Source organism: Heliangelus exortis, chromosome 5, assembly GCF_036169615.1.
Source record: "Heliangelus exortis chromosome 5, bHelExo1.hap1, whole genome shotgun sequence".
In the NCBI taxonomy this organism is placed as follows: domain Eukaryota; kingdom Metazoa; phylum Chordata; class Aves; order Apodiformes; family Trochilidae; genus Heliangelus; species Heliangelus exortis.
The window spans coordinates 8,564,175-8,591,768 of NC_092426.1; the positions used below are offsets into that span (position 1 = coordinate 8,564,175).

Sequence of the window (27,594 nt, forward strand, 5' to 3'; positions counted from 1 at the left end):
ATATATCTTTAATGGCCACCTGCATTTTAAGCTACACTAAATATTTTAAACCCAGGTCAAAACATGGTTACAGATCCAGATTTTTCCTTTCTGCTACATTTACATCTTAGAACGTTCTCAAAGCCGTTTCATTCTGCCCTGATACCAACAGAAATCTTTCCACTGACTGCAGCAGAGAAGGTTTGGATCCTAAGCAGGGTAACTGGGCCTGTACCATGGTGACTGCTTATTCTGCCAAGTTGCCCAAACTGTGCAGTTTTAACTGTGCTGAAACATGCCCCAGTACACCTGAAGGAAAGCCACAAAAAACACCACGCTGGTGTAGTAACTCTGGCAGGAAGAAAGGGTCTGTTCTTTGGTGGGAAAGGAGATCTTACTCCACCTCCCTCCACCATGAAGGGAGAAGCATTTCCTCCTCTGTCTCATTGTTGGCCCCTCTGAACCCAAGGTTTAGGAATCCATTTGATGCTTAGGGAACTCTCGTGACAGCTATGATTAGGCAGATCTGGCTGGGCAAATTGGCAGAAGAAAGTGATTTGCACTACATGTGTACAGTTATTCAATTGATGTAGTAGAAAAGCCTCTTCTTTTATAAAATAGGTTTGCCACCAGTGTAAATGTAGTTGTATTCCCCAGTTTTGCTGCTGTAAATGTATTTTATGCACCTTTATGTAGCCAGCAGTGCAAAGGTGTGGGAAGATGTGTTGTTTTTGAAATACCAGCTAGCTTGATTGCAGAAATGCAATCATCAGTGATCACACATTTCTAAAGAAATCCAGTCAATTCTTACAGCCCAATTAGCATTTATGGCACTGTCAATGAGAAAATAAACAAATTCCCTTAATAACCAGAGAGCAAATTTTGATACTGGAAGCATGGGGAAGTAATACATCTGTCCAAGGCATTTCCACAACACCGTTTTTCAGAGCAGAACAGCTCTTTGAAAGTTTTATAAAACATTGCTGCCCTGTAAGCAATAGTTCAAGCAATTTGTGATGTTTTGAGCTGTTGCTGCTCTGAGAACAGGTTAGCCTAGAGCCCACCATCCAGACTCCCCACCCCCCAGCACCCTCCATTCCCGAGGCAATCTCTTCACCTTTCCACACCTCACAGCCCGCCTGCTGCCCAAAGGGATACTGAAATCCTCCAAGGTGCTGTGACACCGAATGAATGAAATCAATCGGTATTTAGCGGGCGCAAGGTACGGGCGCTTTCGGGGAAACTTGATGGGGGCACCTCAAAAAGTTTGCAGCGTCCTGGCCCTACCCAGAGGTTGGAACGCCGGGGGCTGCTGGGGCCTCTGCCCTACGGCGGCGGCGGGCCCCTGATTTTAGGGGTAAATTTTCCCCACGCCGGGGACCGGGCTTCCCGCAGGGCCGAGTTCGCAGAGGCGACATCACCTCATGGGGCCCCGCGTCCCAAACGCCGGGGTCAAGGGCCGGGACGTGGCCAGGAAAGAGGGAGGCGAGGTGGGGGGGCGTCCGCCCGGGGCCAGGCCGCGCTGAGGGCCCGGAAACACCGCCCTCGGGGCCTGGGGCCGGCTGGGCGGAGGGGGCGGCGGGAGGGCCGGGCCGGCGGGCGCTGCCCCGCCGCGCCGAGGGGAGCTCGGAGGGCGGCGACGCGGGGCCGGGCGGCGAAGCCCCGGCGGCGGCAGATTTCCCCCCTCCGGGGAGCGGCGCAGAACGTGGAAGCGCGGCAGGGCGGAGGGGAAACGGCGTGGCGGCGGTAGGACCCGGCTGCCGCTCCCCGGAGGATGTGAGCGAGCGCCACGGAGACGCGTGTGGGACGAGCCCGGTCCCGGCTGCGGGAGCTCGGCCCGGTGGTGCGGGAGAGAAGAGGCGGTGGCTGCTGCTTCTGCTGGGGGGTGGCTGCGAGAGGTTGAGGGGCGGCCTCCTTCTCCCGGCCGGGGGCAGGGCGGGGGCGAGGCGGAGCGGCGGGGAAGGCAGGCCAGCCGCCGGAGCGGGCGTGTGAGCCCCATGGGCCGAGCGCCTGCGAGAGGGGGAGGAGGAGCCGCCCCGCCGCCCGCCGCCCGGGGATGGTGAGGAGGCGGCGGCTGCCGGGAGCCCAGTGAGGCCTTCGCTCGGCACCCGCCGGAGAGCCCGCCTCGCCAGCATCCCCCTTCCCCCAGCTCGCTTGCTGGCTCGCTCCCCCCTTCCCTCCCCTTCCCCTGCCTCCCTCCCCGGCTCCCTTCCCCTGCCGCCGACACCCTCCCATCACCTCCTCCCCGGGCTCCAGCCATGTAAGTGACCCGCTCCCCCGGCTGGGAAGGGCTGGGGGAAGGAAGCGACGGGGCCGGGGCCTGCTGCGCTCGGCCGCGCCGTGCCCGCCGCATTGTGCGGGGCCGGGAGGGGACGGGAAGGGAAAGGAAGGGGGGGGCGGCCGCTCTCCGCCTTCCCCGGGCGGCGGCCGCTGACCCGCCTAGGCCGCAGCGGCGGGCGGGGGGCTGCCTTACCGCCCCCCGCACCCCTTCCTCCGGGCACGGACGGGCTGCGGCGCCCCGGGGCAGCCGGGCGGGCTGGGAGGTGAGGAGGGCCGGGCTGCGTGTGGCCCCCGGCCGGCGTCCTGCCGGCGGGCCCGGGACGGACAGGAAGCTGTTGGCTCCGCCGGGATGCGGTCGATGAGAGGGCGGCGGGCAGGGGGGCTCCACCGGAGGCCCACGGGCCTGCTCCGGCCCCCTCCGAGCTGCGGCCCTCCAGAACCGGTGGGGGCTGGGGCCGCCCGGGACCGGTCCGAGCATCCCCCAGGGAAGCGGGAGGTAGCGAGGGGGGTGTGGGGGTGTTATTTCTAAAACTGTGGCAAATAAAGTCGCCAAGTGCCTCTCTTCCCCCCCCTTTCTCCCACCTCACCCGCCCCCATTTTCTCCCCTTGTTTTGTGTAGCCGCGTTGTTCAACCCACCTCCGCTTTGCGGACCACTGTTTGCCAAGGGGGGTGTGATTATCTCCGTGGGTATTTGCCGTGTGTAGGTGCCTGTGCAGCGCTTGTGGACTCGATTTTTAATACCTTTTTTTTTTTTTTTTTTTTTTTTTCCAGTCGTGTTTTGCAGAGCTGTAGAAAGCTGTTTGCAGATGCCCCCTGTTCCCCCCCCTTCCCCTCCCCTCCCCCGGGTGAAATTCTGCAGTTGCCGAAATGTTCTTAGAGACTTTTTTGAATTTTGTTTTGTTTATTTGTGAAACACGAAATTCGTAGAAGTATATGATTGTGCTGGGGCTTTTTATATATTTTACTGATAGTATGCTAATGCAGTTTGCACCTTATTGGTATTCTCCTTCCCCCCCTTCCCCCCTCCCCTTTCTCTCACTTCCCTGGGGAAGGAATTTAACTGTTATTCCTTTTGCTTTGTTTTCCTACCACCTCTAACGTATAAGAAGCAAATTCCTGATTTGCTCATTTATTTATACCACAGGAGGGATGTACATTTTAAAATACAGTTATAAAGGGCAGTTACTAACACTTAATTCAGAAGAATACTTGTTTACAGGTAAATCAATTTTGACATACTGCATGACTAGTAATTACTTTTATGTAGTAGTTAATTTTCCAGTGACAGCCAAAACATTTGTCTGAGTTAACAGATTTAAAGACACTATGGAACTACCTCGATTTTTTTAAAATAGGAGGGTTTCTGTTGTGTGTGATGTTTATAGGACTCTTCTTGGTGTGCAGTAGTGATAAATCAAATTTAAGAATTGATCTAATGTCTACAAGTAAGTTATAGCTTCAGTATTCACTTGCTGGCTAATAAAAATGTCCTGTAAGTGATTAAGAATTAAATAGGTTCACGACTGACGTGATTTGTTTGGGGAAAGAACAAAACTTCAGTTATACTTTAGAAGGGAGTTTGATTAAATGCATCTCAAGTTGGTACAGAAGTTCTGAGCAGCTCAGTTCTTAAATTATATGAGCCTAAACTGTAAAAGGACTTGTTCTTGTTTGGGAACATAAAGAGGATTTTGTCTGGGCTGTGTCTTTGACAGAGAGGGTATGAAGAAGTCTCTTTTCTGCCATTGCTCTGTTTTAAAATAGGCAGCTTAGTTTGTCCTATCCAACTGTAGTGTGGTGGTTGCAGCTTGGACAGCTGGATGTCGTAACTCTGGCCCCTCACCTGAACGGTGTTAACCTCCTGTCTATTGATTGGCAAAGGCATAAGAGCACAACTATTTCAAGTCACAGTTTTGTAAGCCTAGACCAGGCTAACACGCTGAAAGAAAAATGGATGTGGCTCTAAAGATTTTTATTCTCCACTCACTGTTTTTCCTATTGCTCTTAGGCTCAGCAAAGGCTTTCTGAACCTTGTGATAAGCTGCATGTGCTGCAGTGAAATACCAGTTTAGACATGGTGTTGTTCTATGCAGAACGTATAGTAGCAAATACTAGTGACCACGCCTAACTCATGGCCCACAATTGTGTTTTTGTGAAGTAAGCTAAGATCCTGGAACAACCTGGTCCTTCTAAGCTTTCTTTAAAGCTGTCTGCCCAGATTCAGTAACTGGGTCATGGTGCGAAGCTGCTCCTGTGTGCTTAGAGGGCCTTGAGCACACTGGAACCGCTGCCGCTCCTGTAAAACACCCAAGGCAGGATTTGCATAATGCAGGAGATGTACTTCACTGGTGAAAGTGTGGTGGGGACACCTATCTGTATGCTCCACTTGAAATGTTGGCTGGAGCCCAACTTTGTTGTGCCTGTGCTGTTCAGGTGGCTGTCAGCTGTGAGCTTACATGAGGATCCAGGATCTGCTGTCATTGCATGATATCCCAGGTCTAAACTCATGCTTCTCCTCTCTAGGTCCTGTGTGTGTCATCTGCTCTGGTGACAGTGTCATGTGCCCAGGGGGAGCTGGGTCCTTTCTTCCCTGGTCCTGCTCTTGTGCATTATAAGAACTAGTAAAGATGTGTAGCAGCACATTGGGGCTCAGGGTGTGCTGGGAGCATCAGGACTGTGTGACACCAGGGCAGTGGGCATCAGTAAGTGGTGGTGTGATGGGCAAAGTGTTAGTGGAAGAGTGTGCTTTGCTGCAAGCTGCTTTCTGACCTGAGTTAACTAGTAAAGTGTGGACACACTCTAACATGTCAGGTGAGGCAGCAGCAGGACGGAGGTTGGTGTGTCTTATCTTGCTTACTCTCCCGCATAGACAAGGTAATGACCATAGAAGCTTCTGCATCCAGTTTCAGCATCCAGTTTCAGAAGCTTCAGCTTCAGTATTATGGAGGAATTATTTTTTTTTCCTGCTCTGCTTGAGGGTGTTAGTAGAAACAAAAGGTTTTATCTTATAAAGAGAGCAAGGAGGACAGATTAATCTCTTGAACTTTTAGAGACAAAAGGTGATCATCAGATGTGGAAGAGAATAAGAGACGGAGCTTTAACACAACTCCCAAATACAGAGAAGGCAGTTCTGCTCCACCTTCCATTGGGCAGTTGGTTTGGCTGACTCCTTAGAGCAGGTTTTGCTGCTGTAGTGTCTAAGGAAGTGAGTTATCTCATTATTTATGAAGAAGTTAATAACCTTTAAGGAATTAATATATGCGTAAAACTGGCGTCACTGTGATACAATACTGATGTCATGCCATTCATGATTTATTGCACTTCAGCCACATGAGGAATACTTTGGTATTGACAAAGGTATTACAGAAATGCATGTTGAAAAACAAGCAAATAGAAGGCTCAGAGAAAGACAGAGTTGTTTAGTTTTTGACAGTATTCAGTCATGTGCAGGCACAGGCTGGAGCAGCCAGGTCATACTTACCTCAGATGCCCTCTGTTCACTGGGAACCATTCCTAGATGCCATAAATGAGGACTATAATCATTCTTGCTTTCTCCCCCCTCCACGCCCCTCTAAGGATTTTATGGAAAAGGAACTTTCTCTGTTTTATGCATCTTCAGTAGTACGTTGACCTGTACTTAACTTTCTTGCCTGTTCTGAGAAATTACTCTTATTTGTTGCCTGTGTCTGCAGTAGTCTTTTACTAAAAGAGATATATTAGGCATAGCTTAAATGTGTGTTTTAAAATATAAGAGATTGAGTGAGTTTGCCATATCTATGGACAAGTTATTGGACAGTGAGAAGGGATCCCCAGTTCTTCAGTGTGAAGAAAAAAATAGCTTAAGTTTCTCATTATAAAATAAGTGCTCTGGCATAGCTGGCTGAAGGACCAAGGTGCAGTCCATGCTGCAGGATGGTGTTGGGGCATATTTCATGCTTCTGTTGTGCTGTGCTACCCAGTCTTCATGGCTCCTTTATAATTCCCCCTGTGTCCTTCACCACTCCTCTCCCCTTGAAGGACGCTGGCAGGCAAAGACACATCCCTGACAGCAGGGCTGCAGTAGAAGGTGGGGAATGTTTCTTGGGTAGAAACTGTTGGGAAAAGGCAGTCTGAACTTTCTGGGAACCAAAGAGAGAAGAAAAAGTTCTCTGAACTATGGATTTTTTTGTTGATCTGCTTTTTTGGGCTATATTAGCATTCAAATTCAGATTATGAGAAGATAGTTTAGCCCATGACAAGCAAGATTGATTAACCCAGAAAAACATGGAGTAAGTTAGCTGCAGATTGCTGAATTTTGGATCTTGGCACTTTGTTCTTACTAGTAAGATTGCCCTTTCTGTAGACTAGTTAGGCTTGTAGCTTCTTTTCTGATATACAATTATTAAAAACTGTATTGATCATTCAGTGCAGCTAAATTGTTGAATTCAAGATGCAGAAGTAGGTTGCGTAGTCTCTGTGTTATGGCACAACATCAGAAGTGTTAACTTTCACACCTAGGTGTTGCATTTCCATAAGCTGTGATCATCTTAGGGGTTTTGTTCAACACTTTGCAAAATGCTCAATGCTTAAACAAAGCCTCAAAAGGAGGTCTGGTCTTTTCTTGACATCAACAAGAAAGACAAGTGCACATGTCTATTGTGTGTGCAGTTTTGAAAGAATGAAAGCCTGCCATGTTCATCAGCTTCTCCTAATTGCTCTGCATCTAAAGGAGTTTATTCCAAGATAACTCTGGCAGCTCTATGTTACTGGTCTCTATTCTGCAGCATATGGTGTTCTCATATTTATTTATGAAATTAAGGAATTCTTACGTGTCACTTGTTCCAGTGTTGGGTTTTGTGTGTTTTTTCTTCCTCCAGGCAAATGTCCTATCTGTGTCTTGGTGTTGATAACTATAACCAGTGAGATCTGGCAGATTTGTAATATGATGTGTTTCTGGGTAAAAACTAGAAAACAAAGTGTCACTGGAAAAGCTTAGGAATAGTAATGAGCAATGAAATTTCATAGACAAGTACTGAATGAGCTTCATTCTCCTAGTCCATTTCAGCTTGCAGTGGTAGAACTTGTTCACGTGTGACCTTACTTTGAAGTCTGTCCATTTCAGAGCACTGGTGGTGTATAATACGGAGCCCTCTCTCCCTGCTAGGGTTTCAGTTCTAGGTTGGATTAGTTTTAACTACCTGTTTCTTCCATCCAGAATTGTGTCTTAGTGAGTTATGTGGAATTAGTAGCTTTTTAATCTAGTTTCTCATGAATGGCTATCACCTGGGTGCTCAGAGATAACTGATGCACGTGTGCCAAACACATGCAGAGATGATATGTATTTGTTGGGTGGGAATGTGTTGTTTGTGTGGTTGGAGGCTCCAGTAAAAGCCAGGTCTTTGGTAGAGGGTTATGAATGGTGCTAAGTTTTGTTTTATTAAACCTCTCAGTTACTGCTGGGAATTTGTCACCAATTACATTTTTTGATCACCCAAGTAATACCAAATTGAATGGTGGTATGGACACTTTGGAAAGCACAGAAGTCATTAAAGAAAAACAAACAGAGAACATTTGTACCACATGCAGAAAAATAATTGGATTCAATTTAGAAAAATAATAAAAGCTAGTGCATTTGGGGAGAGATTACTTACAGTGAGGGAGAGAAGCATGAAGAATGTTTCTGTGGTAGTCAGCTATGAGCCACACATATTTTCAGTAAGATAGAGCAATTTTGAGATATTTAGGTAGGGACTTCTCATAAAGCAGAGGGGTAACAATCCTAAATTGTGCCAAGGTGTATTTCATTGCAAGAAAGACAGCAGCAAGCCACAGGGTTCAGCCACAGCATTCAGGGTAGAGCAGTAAATTGATCAGAGTGCTGTAAGGGCTGATTTAAGGTAATGAAAAGGTATGTGAGCTTAACTGAGATTCTTTGTGTACCTCAAGGAGAGGTAGGAGGTACAAATATCAAAGGCAGAGAACACTTTTTGGGAGAGTTAAGGAAATCTGAACTGAATTAACAGGATGACACTGAAAGTAGAAAAATCTGAAGCAAGAGTATTAGGAATTTTTGCTGACAGAGGTGTATCTCTGAGAAGCACTGTGTGCTGGTTGATAGACTGCTCTATATCAGGCTGTAAAGAAACCTTACAGAAGCATTTCTGGAACTGTTCTTAACAGGAAATATTTAAAACTGGATTTTGTGGAATCTCAGAATCTTCATTGCTATGGAGAGGAGGTGTCAGGATAAGATCTTGCATCCATCTCTAACCCAGACAGTGTCTGGTGATGTTGTAAGTCTCTGGCCACGATCAGCCTGCTCACTGAAGAAGCAGGACCTTCACAGGCATGTGTTTTGGCACCTCCATTCCCCACAATATCAAAATCCTTCAGAAGAATTAAGGCCTCATTTAGGATTTGTAATAATAATGAAAAAAACCCACAAACCAACAAGCCAGTAATGAAACCTACTCCCTGTTGTATCCCTTACTGTACATATGACATGCTTCAAAATGATGGTGTGCTCTTCTTTTGATCCTTTTAGAAATCACTGAGAAGAAGCAAAACGGAAAAAAAAAAAACCTCCATCACTTTTGTGGAGTCTTCTGCAGGAGTTCAGGAATCTCACCGGAGTAATCTTTTGGCATAAACTGGTTTTTCAAGAGACATTCCTGCCATTATGAATGAAGTAGCAATAGTAAAGGAAGGGTGGCTTCACAAACGAGGTAAGTGTCACTTTTCTCCAGGAGGGTAGATGGGTTCCCTCGCATACTGTGGTCTGTCCTCTAGCAGCATATCTTCAAAAAGTCCTTTATTTTCCCGTTCACCTTAATAAGAAATGGTGTGCAAGGAGTGTGCATAATCTTCTCTCAAATTAGAGAAAACACTTGTATAAGGGTGTTTCTTTGAGTGTGTGCATGGTGTGCGTGTTCTCCAAAAACTGCACCAACTGCTTTGAAAATGATGATAAAGATAACGACTGAAGGAGATGCTACTTAGTGTTGAAGGTTAAACTGCAGCAAATTATTTTGCTTTATTTTATTATTTTGCAAATTATTTTTGCTTTAAAAGTTTTGTAGCTTTTCTTAGTGTGAGAAATGTCTTGAGGTGAATCTTCATTTGAAAGGTGAAAAAATATGCCTGTATTTTGCGAGCAATGCTGTGCTCTTGCAGGGACTTGCTAGAGAATGTGATTTTTTTGTTCGTCTCTAAGCCGTTTTTGGTACCTATTTCCTGGACAGGAAGAATAGCCTTGAGTTTGTGCACTCTCTGCCTTGAGTTTGTGTACTCTGTTGTACCACTAATGGAATTTGATTTTTATAAAAAGTTTTTATTCTTGATTGGATGGCAAAACTGAAGTAATGTAGTCGTGTACCATTATGCTATTTGCATTCTTAAATTTATTGCCAAAATAGTGGGTTTCTGGGTTTTTTTTTTGAAGTATGGGAGGGGTATCTTTATTTCATATACTACAGATTGCTCCTATAAGGTACGTGACTTACCTGTTTCTTTGTATTCTACTATCATTTCTTGGAAAGGAGAGAGTGATGTTAGGTACTTTCCTTAATACCGTCATTTTTTTGGACCAAAACCAGAGTTTGTGTGCTCCAGCAATAGGGAAGCCAGCACAGTTTTGCAGACTCAGGATTTTTCTAGAGGGTTTGCAACAACTTGCCTGAAGGTGCAAAGGTGTAGCATAATTATTTCTGGAAGAAAATGGAAATACTTTATCGTAACGATGATAAAGGCAGATGCTTGTTCTGCAACAATAAGAAATTTCTAAGAATTCAGAAAACGTATTGATAATCCATGTTTTAAGTGAGTGGAAACATGTTTCTAACAGCTGAATGTACAGCTTCATATTGCAGATTGTCTGATGCTTGCTGTAAAAAAACGTTTCTGAATAGTTTTTTTCCTTTTTCCTTTTTTTTTTTTTCTTTTTTCTGAATTCTCATTTATTTCAGTTAGAGAATTTTTTTACTCATTATTTTAAGTAACTCATTCAAGGTAACCCAGGATACCTTGTTCTGGTACTTGAGAATTATGCCGTGTTTGCATAAAACAAGAGAACAAAACACAGAATTGTGCTTCCTATTCCCATTTGTGAATCGAGAAACTCTTCAAATCAAAGAGATATATTTTTAGTTTAAAGTGATGTTTTTAGGCTGAGGGTTTTTAATTGTCTATTGTTACAGTTCTTGCTTCACTTACCTGTAACTTAAAATAACAAATTGTTATATTGAAGAGCACTCTATAAAAATTTTACAGAGAAACATTTATGTTAAAAAGTGTGGAAATGGAATTATATGGTCCGCATGATTCAGAGGCAGATGTATTCAAAACTACAGAATAGTTACATTGTATTTAAAATGACTGTATTTACTCTTGAGAATTGAATTTTTGTTGTTGCTAGGCTTACAATAAAGCTAATGTCAAGTAAGGAGACCTCTGGAAGAGGTCTTATTAAAAGATTCCCTAATCTCTTGATCAGGTTTTTAGGTTGGGTTTGTTTTGGGTTTTTTTTTATTTGCCTTAGAGAAACAGATCATTACTTTTGGTGGTTTGCTGAAAATGTGATGATGAGATAATCTGCTGAACACAGTTCCATTTCCAAAATGTTACCCTGCATGTTCTGCATATATGAGCATGATAATTTGTGCCCAAATACCCAAACTGTTAAACTTTTCTTGGTGGTTTTGGATGCCAGGTTACTTCACCTTTTTAGCCAGTTAGCCAGTGCCTTTTTATCTACCCAGTATGTGTGATGACACCTATTTCATTCCACTGACTTTGCAACTGTTAATTTGGCATTGTCCATGCCAGGAGGAAGGTTTTAGAAAGCAATGCTGTACCTATCCTCCTCAGTTTGCCAGCATGTCAGCTCTGTTACTCTGTGGTCTTTTGTAGCTGTTTCTGGGGTAAATTGAAGAATTCATTTATTGAGGGGGAGAGTACTGATCCTCTCCTATGCATATGTGTTTTGTAAATAATTTTTATTTTTTTAAATCATCATTTATTGGCAGACCCTATCAGTTTGCTGACTCTGCAAGATCAAGTGCTTCAACCACAGGATGTTTCCAAAACTGATGTCTGATACCATGTGCTTCTGAAGTTAAGGCATAAACAGCAATTACTGCAGGGAGGGTCTGCTAGAGGAGGATTTTAGATACAGGAAATTTATATTGTTTGTCTTTTGGATCATTTATAAAACCAAAGGTTACACTGCATGTGTTCTGTAAAGATCCTAGGGCTTTCCACATGCAAATATTTTAAGCAGGGACTGGCTGAAATCCAGATTGGGCAATGATGTTCTCTCTACCTAACGTTCTCCCTGTAGCTTCAGTTGGATATGGTGTCTCTTAGTTCATGTCCTGAGCAGTTGAACAGCGTGGCTGCGTGCAGTTTAACAGTTGCTACATCTCACCCAGCAGTGGCTTAATTTTGGTGGTTTCAATGATTTGTGTACGTATAAATCAGGCTGCAGAGTGCTCTGGAGCCCTTCTGGATGGCAGGTGTATGTAAGCATAAAGCTGTCATTAGCAGTAGCAGGTGTTTTGGCCTGGTAGGAAAATAGCAGGGTTTTCTAGAATTGTGGGGTTGTTTTCTTTTGTCAGCATGCTTTACATTTCTGTTTTTGTTTCCAAGATTGAAAATACAAATGGAGAAATGAAATTAAACATCACTGCCTGGCCAAGAGCTCTTGGCAGTTCTGTAAGTCAGTTCCTTACAGGAAGCTCTGCTTTCAGTAATGCAGATGTGTTTGTGCAGGGCTAGAGTCATCTCCAGGACATGTCTAACCTTAGGCAGGCAAAAATAGAAGATTTTATGAATGAACCATTTTCTTCCCCTTTTCCCCACTTTCAGCACTTGGTGCTGATCTCAGTGAGGCGACAGACTCATGCATGAAGACAGAAACAGTAGTTAAAACACTCATCACTCTTTACGTCACTGCATGGCTGAAGTGTTCCAACACACACGTAGAAAATACAAGGAAACTCAGACTTGGGGTTGGTGTATTGCATGAGTACATCTAGAATATGTAGTTCCTGGTTATATTATGCTGAAGGTTTGTGTAGTGGAAAAGGATGGGGGAAATGGATTGATGCAGACATGCTGTACTTGTGATTGAACAGGAGGTTTTTGCAGATTGTTTTTTTGCATATTCAATGTGAATATCCTTGATTTTGGTCATGTGTTGAGGAACTTTTTGGATAACAGAGGTATGGCAATGTATTTTATTTACTGATCTCACTTGATTTCTTGCATCTTGCTGCTCTAGTCCCTGTTTATAAAGATCCTTCTATTGTCTTCAGTCTTCATCCTGTGGTGGTTTTTGGTGTTTTTTTTTTTTAATGTCTTTCTGCAATGCTAACAAAGAGGGGATTGTGCATTTTGATACTCTGACATCTCTGACTTCCCTAGCATGTCCGGTTTTCTTACTAGGGCATAAACTGGTATGGAAAAAGGAGTCTTTGGGAGGCAGGGAAAGGGGGAGGGAAAAATGTATCCTGACATTTAAAAAAAGGAAATAGAAATCTTGATTTCTTACTCTGAGAACCCTGGAGCAATTATAAGCAGCAGGAGAGACCTGTGTATTCATCCATTAATGTTTAGCATCAAATGTGCAGCTACTTTTTGCTTTTGTTTTTATATAGTATATAAACACTGGACAGTAATTTTAACTGTAAAAACCAGAACACGTCCTCTGAATGTCACTTTGGGTGAACTGTAGGAAGGTAAAACTATTTCACTGATTCTGAGTCTGGCAGCCAAGCTGATCTAAATTGCTAGACATCCTTAAGTGAGAAATTATCCAAAAAAGATACTTATCCCATTTACAGAAATGCTATTAAATTTATTTCTTAAAGAATTACTTCTGCAGTGAAACTGAGAGGTACAGATGTCTAAATAACCAGTAAACAATTGTCCATACAAATTGATCTTCCTGTAGCTTAATTGCATCAAATGAATGCAAGATCCATATGTAAAATAAAAGCCAAGCATTCAGTGCTGGTTGTTGCTCTTCTAACTTTCTTGGCACAAATGTTGAACTTCAGATTTAGTTTTATTTGCTTCATACTTCCAGTGTTCTGTAAGTATGAATCAAAACAGGATCTTGCAAGGTATCACCAGAAATTACTTTTTTTTTTTTTTTTTTTTTAAGCTAGTGAGTCACTTTTGCTGCTATTTTTCTTCACCTCTTATTTCTTCTCTCTTTTCTGTTCTCACCCATGTTCCTTATCTCTTTCTGTATGTATGTGTGTTTTATTTTGGGGTGTTTTTTAATTTTTACCTTGGCTTCTGCCTGTTCCTGGTGTCTCTGGTGATGTAGCAGTGCACTTCCTTGATGACCTGTGTAACCAGAGCCTTTGAGGTTCAGATTAGTTGAAGGATCATCTGGCTTTCATGGTATTTCAAAGGAGTGGCTGGGGCACTTCATACGAGGGATGCATCCATACTCTGAAGATGCCAGATATAGAGGGCACAGCTGCTTCAGAGGAAAAGCTGGGGGGAAAAGGAAAGGTAAGAAACAAGGTCGGGGCTGAACACAGAGGAATGGGAAAATTTGTAACAGAAGGAAAGAAGCTGACACTTCTTCCAGAGCCAAAGGGTTTGGTTTATAGGGAAATCTGTTGCTTTTCTCATTGGAAACAAAAGATAAGCTGTGTCAGTTTGTGGTTTTTCTTGTATGTCTCTTTTTCAACACAAGGAGAATAGTTTTGCAATGTTAGTTCTTGGTTGCTTTCATTTTGCTTGCCCTGTTCTGGGAAAAGGGGATTGGGGAGGAACCAGGAAATTGTCGACCAATAAATCTGACCTTGGTGGTAGGCAAGATGCTAGAGACATTAAGAAAAGATGAGATCACAAAACATCTGGAGAAATATGAGCTGATAATGGCTAGTCAGCTAGACTTTTGGAGGGTAAATCTCATCTGATGGAATTATTTGTGGAGAGATCATAAGAAACAGGCTGGATCCAGTGGACTGTAAAAAGTCTGCTTTGGATGACAGGGAAGTCAGATGCTGAGAATTACCTAGTACAGTGTAACTATACTGTACTACATCTTTGAAAGAATTAGGGTAGCCTAGAGATTGCTCATCATCTTTGCACTGAGAAGACTACTTAAGTCTTTGAGCACTTTTGTTTTGCTTTCCAGTGACCTGTTAAGAAAGTAATTTTGCCCTAACATTTTTCGGTTAGGAAAACACATTCTTTAAGCCACAGCTTCACATTTTTGAAGGGTAAAGTCCAAGTGTTTCTTTTTTTTTCAGTAAATACGCTCTCAGAAATCTTAATTACAACATTTTCCCCCACATTCTTTGCAAAATACTTTCAGTTCTTTAGAGAAGTCATGCTAGGTTAGTTGTTTTTCTCAGTGTTTGTGAACTTACTGTCTGGAGCTTACATGCCAGTGACTCCAAACACACTCTCACTTTGAATGGCAAAGAGGAAGAGCTCAGATGTTGGTGCCCACATTATTTATACCAGCCCTGGAATTTTTCTTTCATATTCTGTTTTATTGTACATCAGAAGAGAAACAAACTAGGTCTCAGTTTTATATCTAAAAGTAGGATGGCATCATAAATTAGTGTTTCTTGTCATTAAAAGAGATTTGAGAATGAGGGATCTAGGACATTGCAAACCCTGCTAAAGTGAGCCTGGGAATGCTTGATACAGTGGATCATGCAGAAACTGCCTGTGTTGGCTTTGATCCTCTCTTTCATGGTTCCTTCGTTTTTGAGAAGGAAAAGGTAGGCTTGTGCAAAAAAAAAAAAAAAAAAAGTCCACATATGGTTTTCTGTTCTTTTTTTCTCTCAGTAGACATATTGAGAAATCATCAGGTTTGGATTTAGGAAGAAAGAAGTACTAAGTGAGTATGCTATTTTGAGGTAAAAAGAGATCAAGAGAGTATAAAGCTTGCTTGTTGTGCTTGCAGGAGTGGTTTAGGCAAAGTGCTGTGCAATGCATTTTAAATTTGGCGCCTTGTCCACACTTGAAAATGCCTTCCCCTGCAGCCTGTGTGGATGCCAGAAGGTTCCTTCCCTTCCAACATTCCCTGCTGGCACTCCCCCTGCCTAGGCACTATCAGTTGCTGTGCCCGCAGCTTCCCCTGCCTGAACTTGCTTTGTGTTAATACTCTTACCCCTTGACTTTACCATCTGAAAAAGCTGGAGAGGACTTTGATGCTCTTAGAGCAGTACATGGTGACATGTAAAGTGTCTGCTTTCATCCACGTTTTATGTAACTAATAATTCTCTTAGAAATTAGGGTAGTTAATGGTCTCAGATTAATTCAGGGAACCAACCTTACTATGTGTTGGAAGGAGGGATTTGCTTAAATTTTGAACATTTGATTTGAATGTATTTTAAAAGACAGCATTTTAAGAAAAAAAACCCAACAAAAACAACTGTCTGCCTTGTGGTTTTTTTTTTTTTTTTCCCTTTACATGTTGAAGTAACTGATTTACTAAGGGAAAAAAAAATTAAGTCTTATTTTAAAAGTCATCTCTCATGGGGGGAAGACAAAGGAGGGATTATTTTTTTCAGCTGTATTATGTTGCAGGTACAATGTGCCTCTTAAAGGGGGAACAAAAACCAGGAAACTATGTGAGGAAAGAGGAAGAATAAGAATGGAGAAAGAATAGCACCATATTAGGTGTGAAGTAGTGTGCCTCTGTGAAAAATATTTACTGCAACTAAAAGGGGGAAATAATGAAGACTGACTTACAGTGCAGTTGGAAAACATGTTATGGAACTCTGGGATTACTCTCCCACCTCTTCAAGTTGAGCCAAAAATGTGGAAAAGATAGCTGGTCAAACAATATTGTGAAATTTGTCAATTTATTCAAAAGTGCATGGTCATATTTGAGGACAGCTGAGGTAAACAGTCATCACAGACTGCAGACAAGCCAGTTACTGTTTTCCTGAGTCTCTTGGGTAAATCAGGAGAGCATTTTTAGAAGTGCTGTCCAAAGCCCAGGCCTTTGGTGAACTGCATGTAGAAATAAACTTTGGAGGCAGTGGTTCTGTGCATGACTGCAGAGGTATTTTGTGCTGAGACTAAGTGCAGCATCCGAATAATTTATGGAGTTATCAAATCAGTCTTCTTTGCTGGCACTTCATTAATGTTCTCCTAATGAGGACCAGAGAACATGCATGTCAGAGAAGTGGGTTTTGTGTTGGTGTTGACCATGGTCTTCATCAGAGATAGCTCTTTTGGGAGGGAGGTCCAGTCTCAGAGTGGTTTGGGTTGGAAGGGACCTTCAAAGATCATCTAGTAAACCCCCCTTGCCCTGGTCAGGGGCATCTTTTACTAGATAGAGGCTGCTCAAAGCCCCATCCAACCTGACCTTGGAGACTGGAGCAACCTCTTGCAGTGTTTCACCACCCTTATATATATATATATATATATATATATATATATATATATATATGGAAGAAATTATTTACTGGAAGAAATTATCTACACTCTTGTAGTATAAAACTGTTAACCCTTGTCCTGTTCCTGCAGTCCAGGCTGAAAAGCCTCTCTCAGTCTTTCGGAAAAAATGGGGAAGGATCTGGGGGTCCTGATAGATCGTAACTTATCAATGAGCCAGCAGTGTGCCCTTGTTGCCAGGAAACCCAACAGAATCCTAGGCTGCATGAAGAGACATGTTTATTATTTCACTGTGGCCTGCTGAGGCCACAGCTGCAATACTGCATCCAGTTCTGGGCTCTCCAGTTCAAGAGACAGGGAGCTACTGGAGAGAGTCCAGTGGAGGGTAACAGAGATGCTGGGCAGATGGGAGCATCTCTCTTAGAAGGAAAGGCTGAGAGAGCTGGGACTCTTTAGCCTGGAGAAGAGAAAGCTGAGGGGAGACCTTATCAATATCTACAAATATCTAAGGGGTGGGTGCAAAGAAGATGGAAGTAGACTCTTCTCACTGGTTCCCAGTGACAGGACTAGGGGCAACAGGCACAAGCAGGAACATGGGAAGTGCCATTTAAGCATAAGAATAAACTTCTTTACTCTGAGGGTGGTAAGACACTGCAACAGCTGCCCAGGGAGGTTGTGGAGTCCCTTTCTCAGGAGAGAATAAAAATCCTCCTGGATGCAGTTGTGTATAATGTGCTCTATGTGATCTTGCTTTAGTGGGAGAGTTGGACTAGATGATCTCTTGAGGTCCCAGCTCTTATAATTCTGTGATTTTTATAAGCTCTGTTACATATTGGGAGGCTCCCTGGAGCCATCTCCAGCTGAGCAACCCAAACTCTCTCAGCCTTTTTTTATAGGAGAGGTCTTAAAGACAAGGGTTACTGTGCTGGTTTGAAAGTTTAACTCATGAGGTTGACACTGGTGTTTCTTGAATGAACTTCAGGTGCTGGTGGAGGTCAGGTCTGCTTACAGCAATCACTGCTGATTCTCAAATTTGAAGTGCAGCTCATGTGTTTGATGTGGCCTTATAAATAGTCTCCCACCTGTAGAAGTGACCAGATTCTGAAAGTTTTGCCCCCTTTTGTGTCTGAAGTTACGGAGCTTGCTAGTCCTCATGATGCAGAAGGGAAAAACTCTTAAAACATAACTTGAATGCCTTCCTCACAGTTTACACTTAAACTAAGGAGGAGAAAAAGAGCTGTTTAATAACTTCCAATGAAAAACTACAAAAAATAGAGGATTTAAATTAATTTACCATATATATTATTTTATTGTTCTGAACTCTGAGTTTAAGCAGTACATCAGTTTCTGCAATTCCATCAAAGGATCTGGAGATGAAGAGGTGGCACTTCAGGAAGCAAGCAATATGAACAAATAACTTTAGCATTTTCTGCAAGAGGATGGACGGGTCTAATATCTAATACATTTCATACGAATGAATCTATATTTGAACTGCATTTTTACCCATCAAACTTCAGTTAGACATGACCTCAAAATCAAAGATAAAAAATGTTTATTTGAAGTTTTTGGCATGTGTTTCCATAGGAGCCTTTGTACATGCCATATTATACCTGCCAATATAATGCTGCCTTGTTCAGAATGAGGTAGTTACCTTGGGGTGGAAGTAAGATGTATGCCCTGAAATAGAAGGCTGCACACTATTTTGTATGTTCTTGCCATTATGCCTAAGTTGAAGCTTTACAGTTGAAGTGTCACTAAAAAGTTACACCCTTCAACAAACCTGTTAAACAGGTCAAAATCCATCGTCAGGACTCTTCATAGCTGTACAGTGGGAATACCACCTTTTATTTGCTGGTTGCTTTTCAGGGGCTTCCAGGCATGGATTGTCTGGACTGGTGGTTTTTTGTGTGTCATACATATCCCTGCACCTGTCTGTGGTCTATAAACCTTCTATAAATAACAGTCGGTTAACTAAATGAAATTGTTTTATCTGTAATGCAGCTTTATGTATGTATTTATTTATTTATTAATTTTTAGTTTTTGATCATGCAGTCTTCTTCCCCTCCTGTCCTCATTGAGTAAAAATGAAATTTTTGGAAACATCAAGAGAGGAGACAGCATTTATTTTGTAATTCAGGACTTAAATGTGTATTTTCCTAGGTTTAGCTATATTACATGTTTATTACTTCACTAAAAGTTTATGCGTGGAGCAGACTAGAATCCAGGTGTGATATCTGTGGCTACAGTGCTGGTTGTGGGGCTTGGAGGTAGTTTTATAGGTGGAAATTGATTTCTGGACATAGGATGCAAAGCCTTTGCCACTATAAATCCAGGAATCCACTCATTCTGTGATAAGTGTTCTTTGGGCTGCTCTGGCAGTGTTTTGGGAATACCACACTTCAAACTGGGAGGTTAGACTTCACTAATCATCATGGCTTTTTCTTCAATAATTTTTTTTAAAAAGAAATCTTGCTCTTTTACATGGTTCTTAATAGAAAAATGGGGTCTCTGTTTTAATAATCTCTGGTGATGTGCTTCAGACAGTGAAGGAGTAGGATAGTAGCTGAGTTTTTCAAGTTGAAATTTTCTTTGCGTCTGAGAGTTTTGTAGTTTTTCTGTGGTATAGATACATTTTTACTGTAGCACTAACATTTGTAGGTGTGTAATTGATGTACTTCCTGGTGTTAAAGTTGAAATTACCTTGTTACTTGCATGATAGGAAAGTATTTATTTCTAACTAATATTTTGGGGGAAAATAGTTTTTTCTACGTGGAAAACCACTGCAAACTTGCAAGCAGCAGCCTTCAGCTGATTTACAGAGATACTGCCTATTGAACACTATTGTGACAGCTTGTTTCTGTCATTTCCACTGAGGTTTAGCCAGAAAAGTCAGGATATCTTGATCTGAGAGATGGGGAGATAGTTAAATTACATCATCATGGAAGAATACCAGCATACTTAGCTTTAAAGCCATTCAAGACTACATTGGCACCCCTTTGTTATACAGTGTAGCTGAAAACGAACTGCAGCAATAATGAACCAATCCATCTAAATCACAGCAGCTGAACAACTGACTGTTCTATCTCAAAATGCAAATGCCTTGTGCAGAATGGATTTAATTGTAAATGTTTGCTTAGTAGGGAATATGAGCTTTTTAGTTTGTGACAATAATCTTGAATACAAAGACCCACAGAATTTTAGGGTTTACATAGCTTGTCCCTGTTCTCACAACAATATTTCGAAGTCGGTTTTTTAAAATGTAACATTTGGCTTTTTTCTAGCCAGTGAACAGAACTCTTAAAGCCCAATGTTTAAGCAGTGTTTTGGAAACTAAAACATAAATTTGGCACTATGTATCAAGCTGGATTTTCTGTTGTATTTCTTTTAAATCTTTGGTGGGGCTTTTACATAGATTCAGATAAAAAGAGGAAGAAGTGCTCACTTTCAGAGCTTGTTTTGTTTTTGTGTTTGTTTGTTTGGTTTTTTGCAGTGCAGAAATGCCAAGTGTTAACATACAGTATTAACATTTTCTTTGAGGTTCTGGTAAGGTTCCTCTCAAACAAATTGAAAGGTTGCTGTTAGGAATAAACACACACACACCTCCTGTGTTGAAATCTTCAGTCTTTGTTAAATTCTTGAAACCTTGCTGTGGAATGCAACTCATGAAGATGAGTCTCTGTCACCAATTTGAAAGAATTAAAATAGCATTGTCATTTTATGGCAAGGCAAGGAAAAAGCTTCACTAGCAAGTAGAGAGAAAGCAGAAATACCTGCCTCCAGGCTGTTCCTATGAATCTTTCTGTCTGGAAAGGCAGATAAAACTTTGAAAAAAAACACACACACAGAAAGTATGCATGTTTATGCTTCTGTTGGCATTTTGTATGTGTGTTCTTTAATAGCCTTCACATGTGGATTAGTCCTTCTGAAAAAAAAAAAAAAGCCAACCAAGCCCCCTGAAGAATAGGCCTTTGTGACACTGAAGAAGTGTACTGCGCCAAAGTTATGGTAAGAATTTGTAAATTTTGGCTGCTGGAGTACTTCCTTCCCCTGCTATGTTTTTAATGCTGGAAACTTGTAAGTGTGGAATAGAGGGTGGTTTTTGAGTTTTTGTTTTGTTTTTAAATGAATGCAAACATTCATTTCACAAACTAAGCTGCCTGTTCACATGACGCTGCTGGCTGTATATAAACACCCTGTTGATCTTGTTCTGCAGAAATTTTCGTTGGGCTCCCTGAGTCATACAGAAATGCTCCACTGCTCTTGTCAGGGCTGTGCTGTGGACTTTACGATCTATCTGCTCAGATTTTGTTTGCCAAATTAATGTCCCTGAAAGAAATGTTTTTATTTGGAACAGGGCCCTCAAAGCTGGGATGTTTTTCAGTGTCTCTTTTTCTTTGTGTGTTTAAAATATTTAATTCTGCTATCTTGGGATTGGCTTTTGTATTGCTTGTATTCCTCGGATAAAGCTGAACCTGTTGGGGAGATATTTTGGCATTTCTTAGTTGCAAAACTGTCTTCCTCTTCCATGCATTGTTGTTTCTTCACGTGGATCTTATGTTGAATGTTCTAGTTTGTGAGTATGCAAAATGCTCGTGCTGAGAGCACCCTGCAGAGCACAGAGAGCTGAGAGGACACTGGGATCTGTGCTGCCAGGTGAGTCTTCCCAGTGGCCTGGGATGTGATGATGAGCTGGGCAACACAGTTGACTTCACAGGGCTTTTCTGGAATAACCAAGTGCAGAATTCAAGTCCAAGGCTAGACTGTCATGGTGACAAAATATTTAGAAAACATTTTCTTGCCTGAAACAAAAGCTTGGATTGTGCAACACAAAGTACTGTCCCACTGTAATAAATGATGTTGTGTATTTTTAAATGGTTCTGTGTGTTCTCGGATTGTTGGCTCTTGCCAGGTTGAGCAGGTAAAATGAGGCATTCTTCCTCTGAACAATCTGGATTAAATCATCTCCTTTACACACTTGGGTTGCAAAGACCTTAACCTAGCCTCACATTTTGAACATGGTGGACAACACTGTGTTAGGACAGGTGCAGTGAAGCAGCTTCTGCTTTTCAGCCACGGTGGCTCAACTGCATTAAGAGCAGTTCCTGAAAACTTACACCTTGTTGCTGACAAAGACTGATCTGATCCTAAATGAGCTCTAGGACTAGACTTGGTGACTTGGTGACTGCTTTGTTTGGATTAGACTGCTGTTCTTGCTGCAGTAGGAACCTTTTGTGATGTAGGTGTTACATCCTTCCATAGTAGCCAGTGTTTTGTTCTTGTTTTTGTTTTTTTGCAAATGCAACAACAACAAAAATTGGTTTTGAGGTGTCCTAGGCTTACTGAACCTACTTTCTGACTTGAAAGCCAGAGGTCTAAAGTGGCTGTTCATTGGGAATAAAGTAAAACAATTTTAATATAAGCAAACCTGTGACAACTGAATGAAGACTACTAGCCAGGAATTCATTTCAGCATAACTGTGCCATTTGGAGTTAATGCATTTTATCCCAGTCCAGTCTGTTTTCCTGGGTAATACCAGTTGTAATTTCAGAGAAATGCATGATTTACATCAATACTGCCTTCTCTGCTTAGAGCAGCAGTTGGCCAAATTTCTTTTAGAAATAGTGATTTGTCTCGGCACTACTACAGCAGCTATAACCAGATTGTCTGCAGAGGCTGGATTTTTTTTTTGATCTTCAAAGCTGATGTTTTCAAAGTTGATGTTTTCAAAGTTGCTGTAGTTGTTGGAGTATACTGTTATTCATGAGAATGTAAAACAAAAGCAAGACATGGAGGGGGGGAATGTACTTTTCTAAGGTTCGCATCATTTTGCATCTTTTGTATGCTTGGCATGTATCCTTGTCCCATTCAGACTGCTGCTCTGAACAGGGCAGAGCTCATTCTTTGGGCTGCTGCTTTGTTGCTCTCTGTTAGTTCCTCTGTTGTATTAAGCTGCAAAACCAGCTGCTATTGCTTTTCATAGCTATTTTTACCATCTCTAAGATGTTAACTTCTGCCTCCAGTTAGCCTAGCATGGCTCTGTACTGAGACTACAACGTGGGGGCAAGCAACCACTTCTGTGCTTTCTCTTGTGCTACCCTTTCACACTTGGGAAATGGTCCCTGTGAACAGCTGCAGTACTGCTTTATTATCCTCTTTGAAAGCTCTCACTCCTTGCATTGCTTATGAAAGGCCTTGATCAACTTGCAGTGTATGTGTACTGAGACTGCTGTTCACTGCCATGCCCAATATTGGTCCCCCCCCTTTTTTTTGTGTGTGTTTGTCTGGCCTTCCATTGCTCCTGCCCTCTAAGAGTCAACTCTACAGAACAGGGACTGTGTCATTGGTTTCTCTGTACCACAGGTGTATCTGAAATTGCAGTGTACTGCAATAGTGCAAATAGTTATGATCTAAAAAGCTGTATCTAAAATAAGAAAGAAAAAAAAAGATTTACTGTGATTAGGTCTGTGCATTTTTAAGGCTTGGGTTTTTTTCAGTGGTGTATTTGTGCTTGTTTGGGGTTTTTTAGGGGGGATTTTGCTCCTCTGACAGATTATGGCAGGAATGTGCAAATATCAGTATATATAAAATTTTCTTACCAGTTTAGGGGATCCTCCTACAGACAGAGGGAAGCTTTCTTCTCAGCAGCAGCTCCAGTCTGCTAGGAACAGGCTACTTCAAACAGCTCTTTAGTGTCTCGGCGAGGTTTGTTTACTCACTCAACTAGACTGTGTCTGTTTATGGCAAAGCCTCATGTTTCTGGAGACTTTTCTTTCTCAGGCAGCATTTTAGAAGTGGAATGACACACAACAGGATGTGTGGTTGTAGATACAAATTCACACTTCAGAGGCCATGCCTACCTTTTTGACCATGTACAACCCTGTGCTGTTTCTCTCATGATTCATATGGTGAAACAAAACATGGAAGAACACACAATTTGTTTCTTCTTTTTATGACCAGTACACACTTGGAGTATTTATTGATATTAGTCTTTTTGCTGACTCTTATGATCCTCAAACCAGTTACTGGAGGCGAGGACATCAAAATGATGGCAAACAGCCAAGTAGACTTGAGGTTTTTGTTCCTCGAATTTGATTTGAAAGTTGCAGTTTGATGAAGTTGAGTTCATTCTTATTTTTGCCTTTTTATTTTTATAGTTTTCTGAATTGCTTACATGTACTATTAATGTTAAACTCTTTTGTAGCATATTGGACCAGCTCACTTCTAATGGCTCCATACAACATAGAATTACAGGATACTTTGATTCATGGCTGTTTTGATATTGGGAATCTCTTGCAAAGCCCAGCCTGATTTTGGAGGAGAATAACAACCCAATTTGTTGAGGAGTTTGGTTTGAGTTTCGATATTCTTTGTGATGGCTGTCAAACAGAAAATAAATAGCAGTTCCTCTGTTGCCAACAGGCATTTTCATTTTTCAGTGTTGACTTCCAATACAGAAGCTGGGATTTTTCAAAGAAAAGTTTCAAATCGTGGAATAATAAATAAACTCACTAATTTACTATTTGTTGGTATTCTGGATCTGTGATTTGGAAATAAAAGCTGTGTTTTGCTTTGATTACTGGAATGTTTGGTTTACTAAGATTGCTATGTAGGTGTGAAGCTGCTGGGAGTTTTGCTTTCTTTTGTTGGTTTGTTTGGCTGTTGTTACTGAGGCTCCCTGACAGAAAGTAGAAACATTTCTAACCTTATCCCAGCCATTCTAGTTTACCATTTTGTAGTCCTGGTGTAAAAAAACGGGGAAAAAGAGGGATATCTGAATGTGTGATGATACTAGTTCTTTCTAGTCCGCTCCAAGCAAGGCTTCAGTTATTTCACATCACTGATGGTAGTTAAATGAGGTGCCTTGATGGTCACCTACAACAACATCTGGTTGACTGCAGCTCTTAAAGACTCTGACCATGGCACAGGAGGTGTACTGTGTTGCATTGTTGAAGCTTACACCAACAGCCTATTACACAGTAGAGGTCTGGGCCATAAGGTCCAGCTTATCTGCAGAGATTGACAGGATGGTGTACTGATAGCAGAGGTGACCTGAAAGCTGAGTATAGCTGATCCGATGGCCCTCAACTAGCACAAAGCCATGGATTTCTTCTTTTCTTCTTTGACCATGGCCCTCATCAAGCTCTTTTTGTGGTGTCATAGTAGTGGTCAGTTGTCCTGTGGCCATTACGATGAGCAACCACCCTTTGGAGTCACACCTGATAAATCAGATGGTCCACAGGGTTTTGGATGGCTGCTGTTTGTAGCAGGGTAGTAGTAATCTCAGTTGACATTAAATTCTGCTTTGTGAATGCACTTAAGATGTAGAAGAATGTTTCACAACTGGTGCTCTGGATGGCTGCAACTGGAGTCCCAAAGGACAGAGTTAAATTTTGGACCTGAGGTGCCATTTTAGTCAGAAAAAAGAGCCTTTGAGGGCAGGGTTGAAGTCTGGCTCAGCAGAAATGGGAAACCTTGAGCAGTCTCCAGCCTCTGGAATTTGTCTCTCTGAGACAATATTGTTGTGTGATGTCTAGAGTCTGGGTGTCCATATGAAACTACATCAGATCTGTGTCTGAAACAAGATAGCTGTAGTTCCAAGGGGATTTATTTTTATTTCTTACTGCTTTGTAACCTAAAATCTCCAGGCCAGGGAGCTTTGTGAGGGATACAGGTCTAATACCAGCTTCCTAGTAAAACTTTCACTAATTATTTAAAAATTGTACTTAGGACCTGCCAGGGCTTTTTTTCAGTTTTTTTACTTTGAAAACTTGATATGTCTTCCTTCCTTTTCCCACAATACCAGGATAGTGCTGACTATTTTGGCAATTACTTTCTTTGTTCTGATTTGGACTTTTGAATACAAACAACGCCTACATCTGATACCCACTTCTATTTTTTTGGGGCTGGAAATGCTGTTAATAAAAGATGTAAACATTCCTATTCCCTATTGCCCAGGGGAGATAGGTGGGTGAGTCAAACAGAAGACAGAGCATCTAGAGGGTGAAGGGGTGGCTGGTGTGTTAAAGTACTGTCCTGGAACTGAGAATTGAAGCCAGTCCTCTCCTGCTCTGCCACAAACTTCCTCCTATATGATCATCTCGGATAAGGTTATTTTTATCTCTCTGTGCCCCAGTTCCCTATCTGCAAAATGGTGATAACAGCAGTTCCCTACTTCACAGCAATGTTGTGAGGACAAATACAGCTCAGGCTGTGGGGCTCTTGGATACTGTGGTATATGGGGGCACAGATGGAAGAAGGGAAATGTTCCACATAAAAGCTTTCTGTTCTTTAAGCCCAGCAGTAGGTTACAGCACTGATGTGAGTGTGGTTTCCACTGAAGTCACTGGTGCTATGGTTTCCACTGGTGCCATGTCTTTTCCCTTAAGGTTTCCTTGCTTAACTACTGTGTACATACCAGCAAAGCACTTAACATCCTTGCTAAATGCTATTGTTTGCGTCCTTGGCTGCAGGCTCTGAGAGCCCAAGAGCCTCCTACTTGTGTATTTGCTGGCATGAGCTGCTCACAGTGACTGAATGGAGTGTGTGCCTCTGGCAGCAGTCACCCAGTGCATTTCACATACTTGCTCAGACCCTGGAAGGAGTTAAAAATTCGTATGAATGGATTTTAGCTTGTGAAGTTCAAACTACGGTATCATATACTCTGAGCAAGCCATGGACATGAGTCTGACCAGAAGAAAACAATTGTCCTTGACATAACTGTTTAAACTTCACAGAAACCACATCCTTTGTCTTGTCACTGACAATGTAACATTCCGTAAGGCTTGGTTTGAACTGGTGTGCCATTACTCAGCTCAAACATACTTTGTTTGGAAGGATTTCTGTCCAAAGGCACCCCATATAAATGCAAACTTCCTTCCATGTTATCATGCACTTCGTAGTACTTGTTCATCCATAGCATAAGCAGGTAAGAGAAAAGTAACCTGTATGCTTAGCTTTTACATGGTCATGTGTCCAAAGGGGAGACTGCTGTGAGTTGAATCAATCAAGCTGTTGTATCAAATCTTGCTTGTGCCTGTTGAAGTGCGTTTTAGAGGGAGTTTTTGGGGCCAGGAGGTAGGAGTGTACATCATTTATTGCTTGCTCCTTGAAACCTGCAGCTCATGTCATCTTCCTTCACCTGCTTTGATAAATTCTATATTTAGTTGTCTCTGCCTATCCACTTGAACAGAACAAAAATAACTTTAGTGTAATCCATCCTCTCTGTCCTTTCCTTTCCACCCCTTCCCTCCCCTTTCCTTTCCTGCTGCTGGGTTTAGGGCATTCAGTTGTGTGGGAAGTGGTGGATTTTTTGTTTGTGTTGCTTTGTTTCCTTACAAGAAGGGTTGGGGGGCAGGAGAAAACATTTATACCCTGCAATAAAATTGTTGTGAAGAGCAAGGAAACTGTCAGAAACACTTCCTCCTTTCTTATAACATTTGCTGAGGGGTCAGAGTGTGTGCAGAGTGCGTGGAGGGAGGTGGAGCAGAGGTTGAGAAATTACTTGCATGTGGCATACATCTGCCTGACAGAAAGCCAACCGTGCCAGGGGATAAATGGACAAACAAATAGTGTTTCAGTTCTGAACTCGGAGGTTGAACCTAAAGTTTGCGCAGGAGCAACTCTTCAAATAAGTTTCCGATGGACCTTGACTCCTGTTGTGCAAACATGCTAGCACAGAGGAGCCAGTCCTCTCAATCCCTGCTTGGTAAAGGATCCACACGTGGGCTGCACTTTGCGTGGCTTCCCCTGTGTCCCATGATGGCTGAATAAGTATCTGTCTGAAGTCTGACACAAATCAGTGCTGTCCCAGAGCCCTAGATGTATTTAAGTGCCTCACTCCTTGACTCTAGCATGAATTAAGCACCAAATCAGTGAAGCACTTCTGTTAATCTTGGTGTGGATGTTGGCTCTTTATCTGCAAATTGGATAAAGAACGTCCGCTGAACTTACCAAAATGTTTGCTGCCTATGTTATCT

At 42.3% G+C, this 27,594-nt stretch overlaps 1 protein-coding gene across 3 annotated transcripts in view; it reads left to right on the top strand.

Moving 5' to 3' along the window:
• Positions 1 to 1,567: 1,567 nt before the first annotated feature.
• The window catches only part of AKT1 (AKT serine/threonine kinase 1), a 74,111-nt gene continuing 48,084 nt past the window's right edge, over positions 1,568 to 27,594 (top strand). The window contains exons 1-2 of one of the 3 annotated variants that reach the window (XM_071745408.1): positions 1,568 to 1,755; positions 8,784 to 8,964. In XM_071745408.1, the coding sequence (XP_071601509.1) occupies positions 8,919 to 8,964 (46 nt within the window). In that variant the 5' untranslated portion in view covers positions 1,568 to 1,755; positions 8,784 to 8,918. Of the gene's footprint in view, positions 1,756 to 2,007; positions 2,240 to 3,151; positions 8,965 to 27,594 lie in introns of those variants that run through there. The other 2 variants (XM_071745407.1, XM_071745406.1) reach the window with 2 other exon arrangements.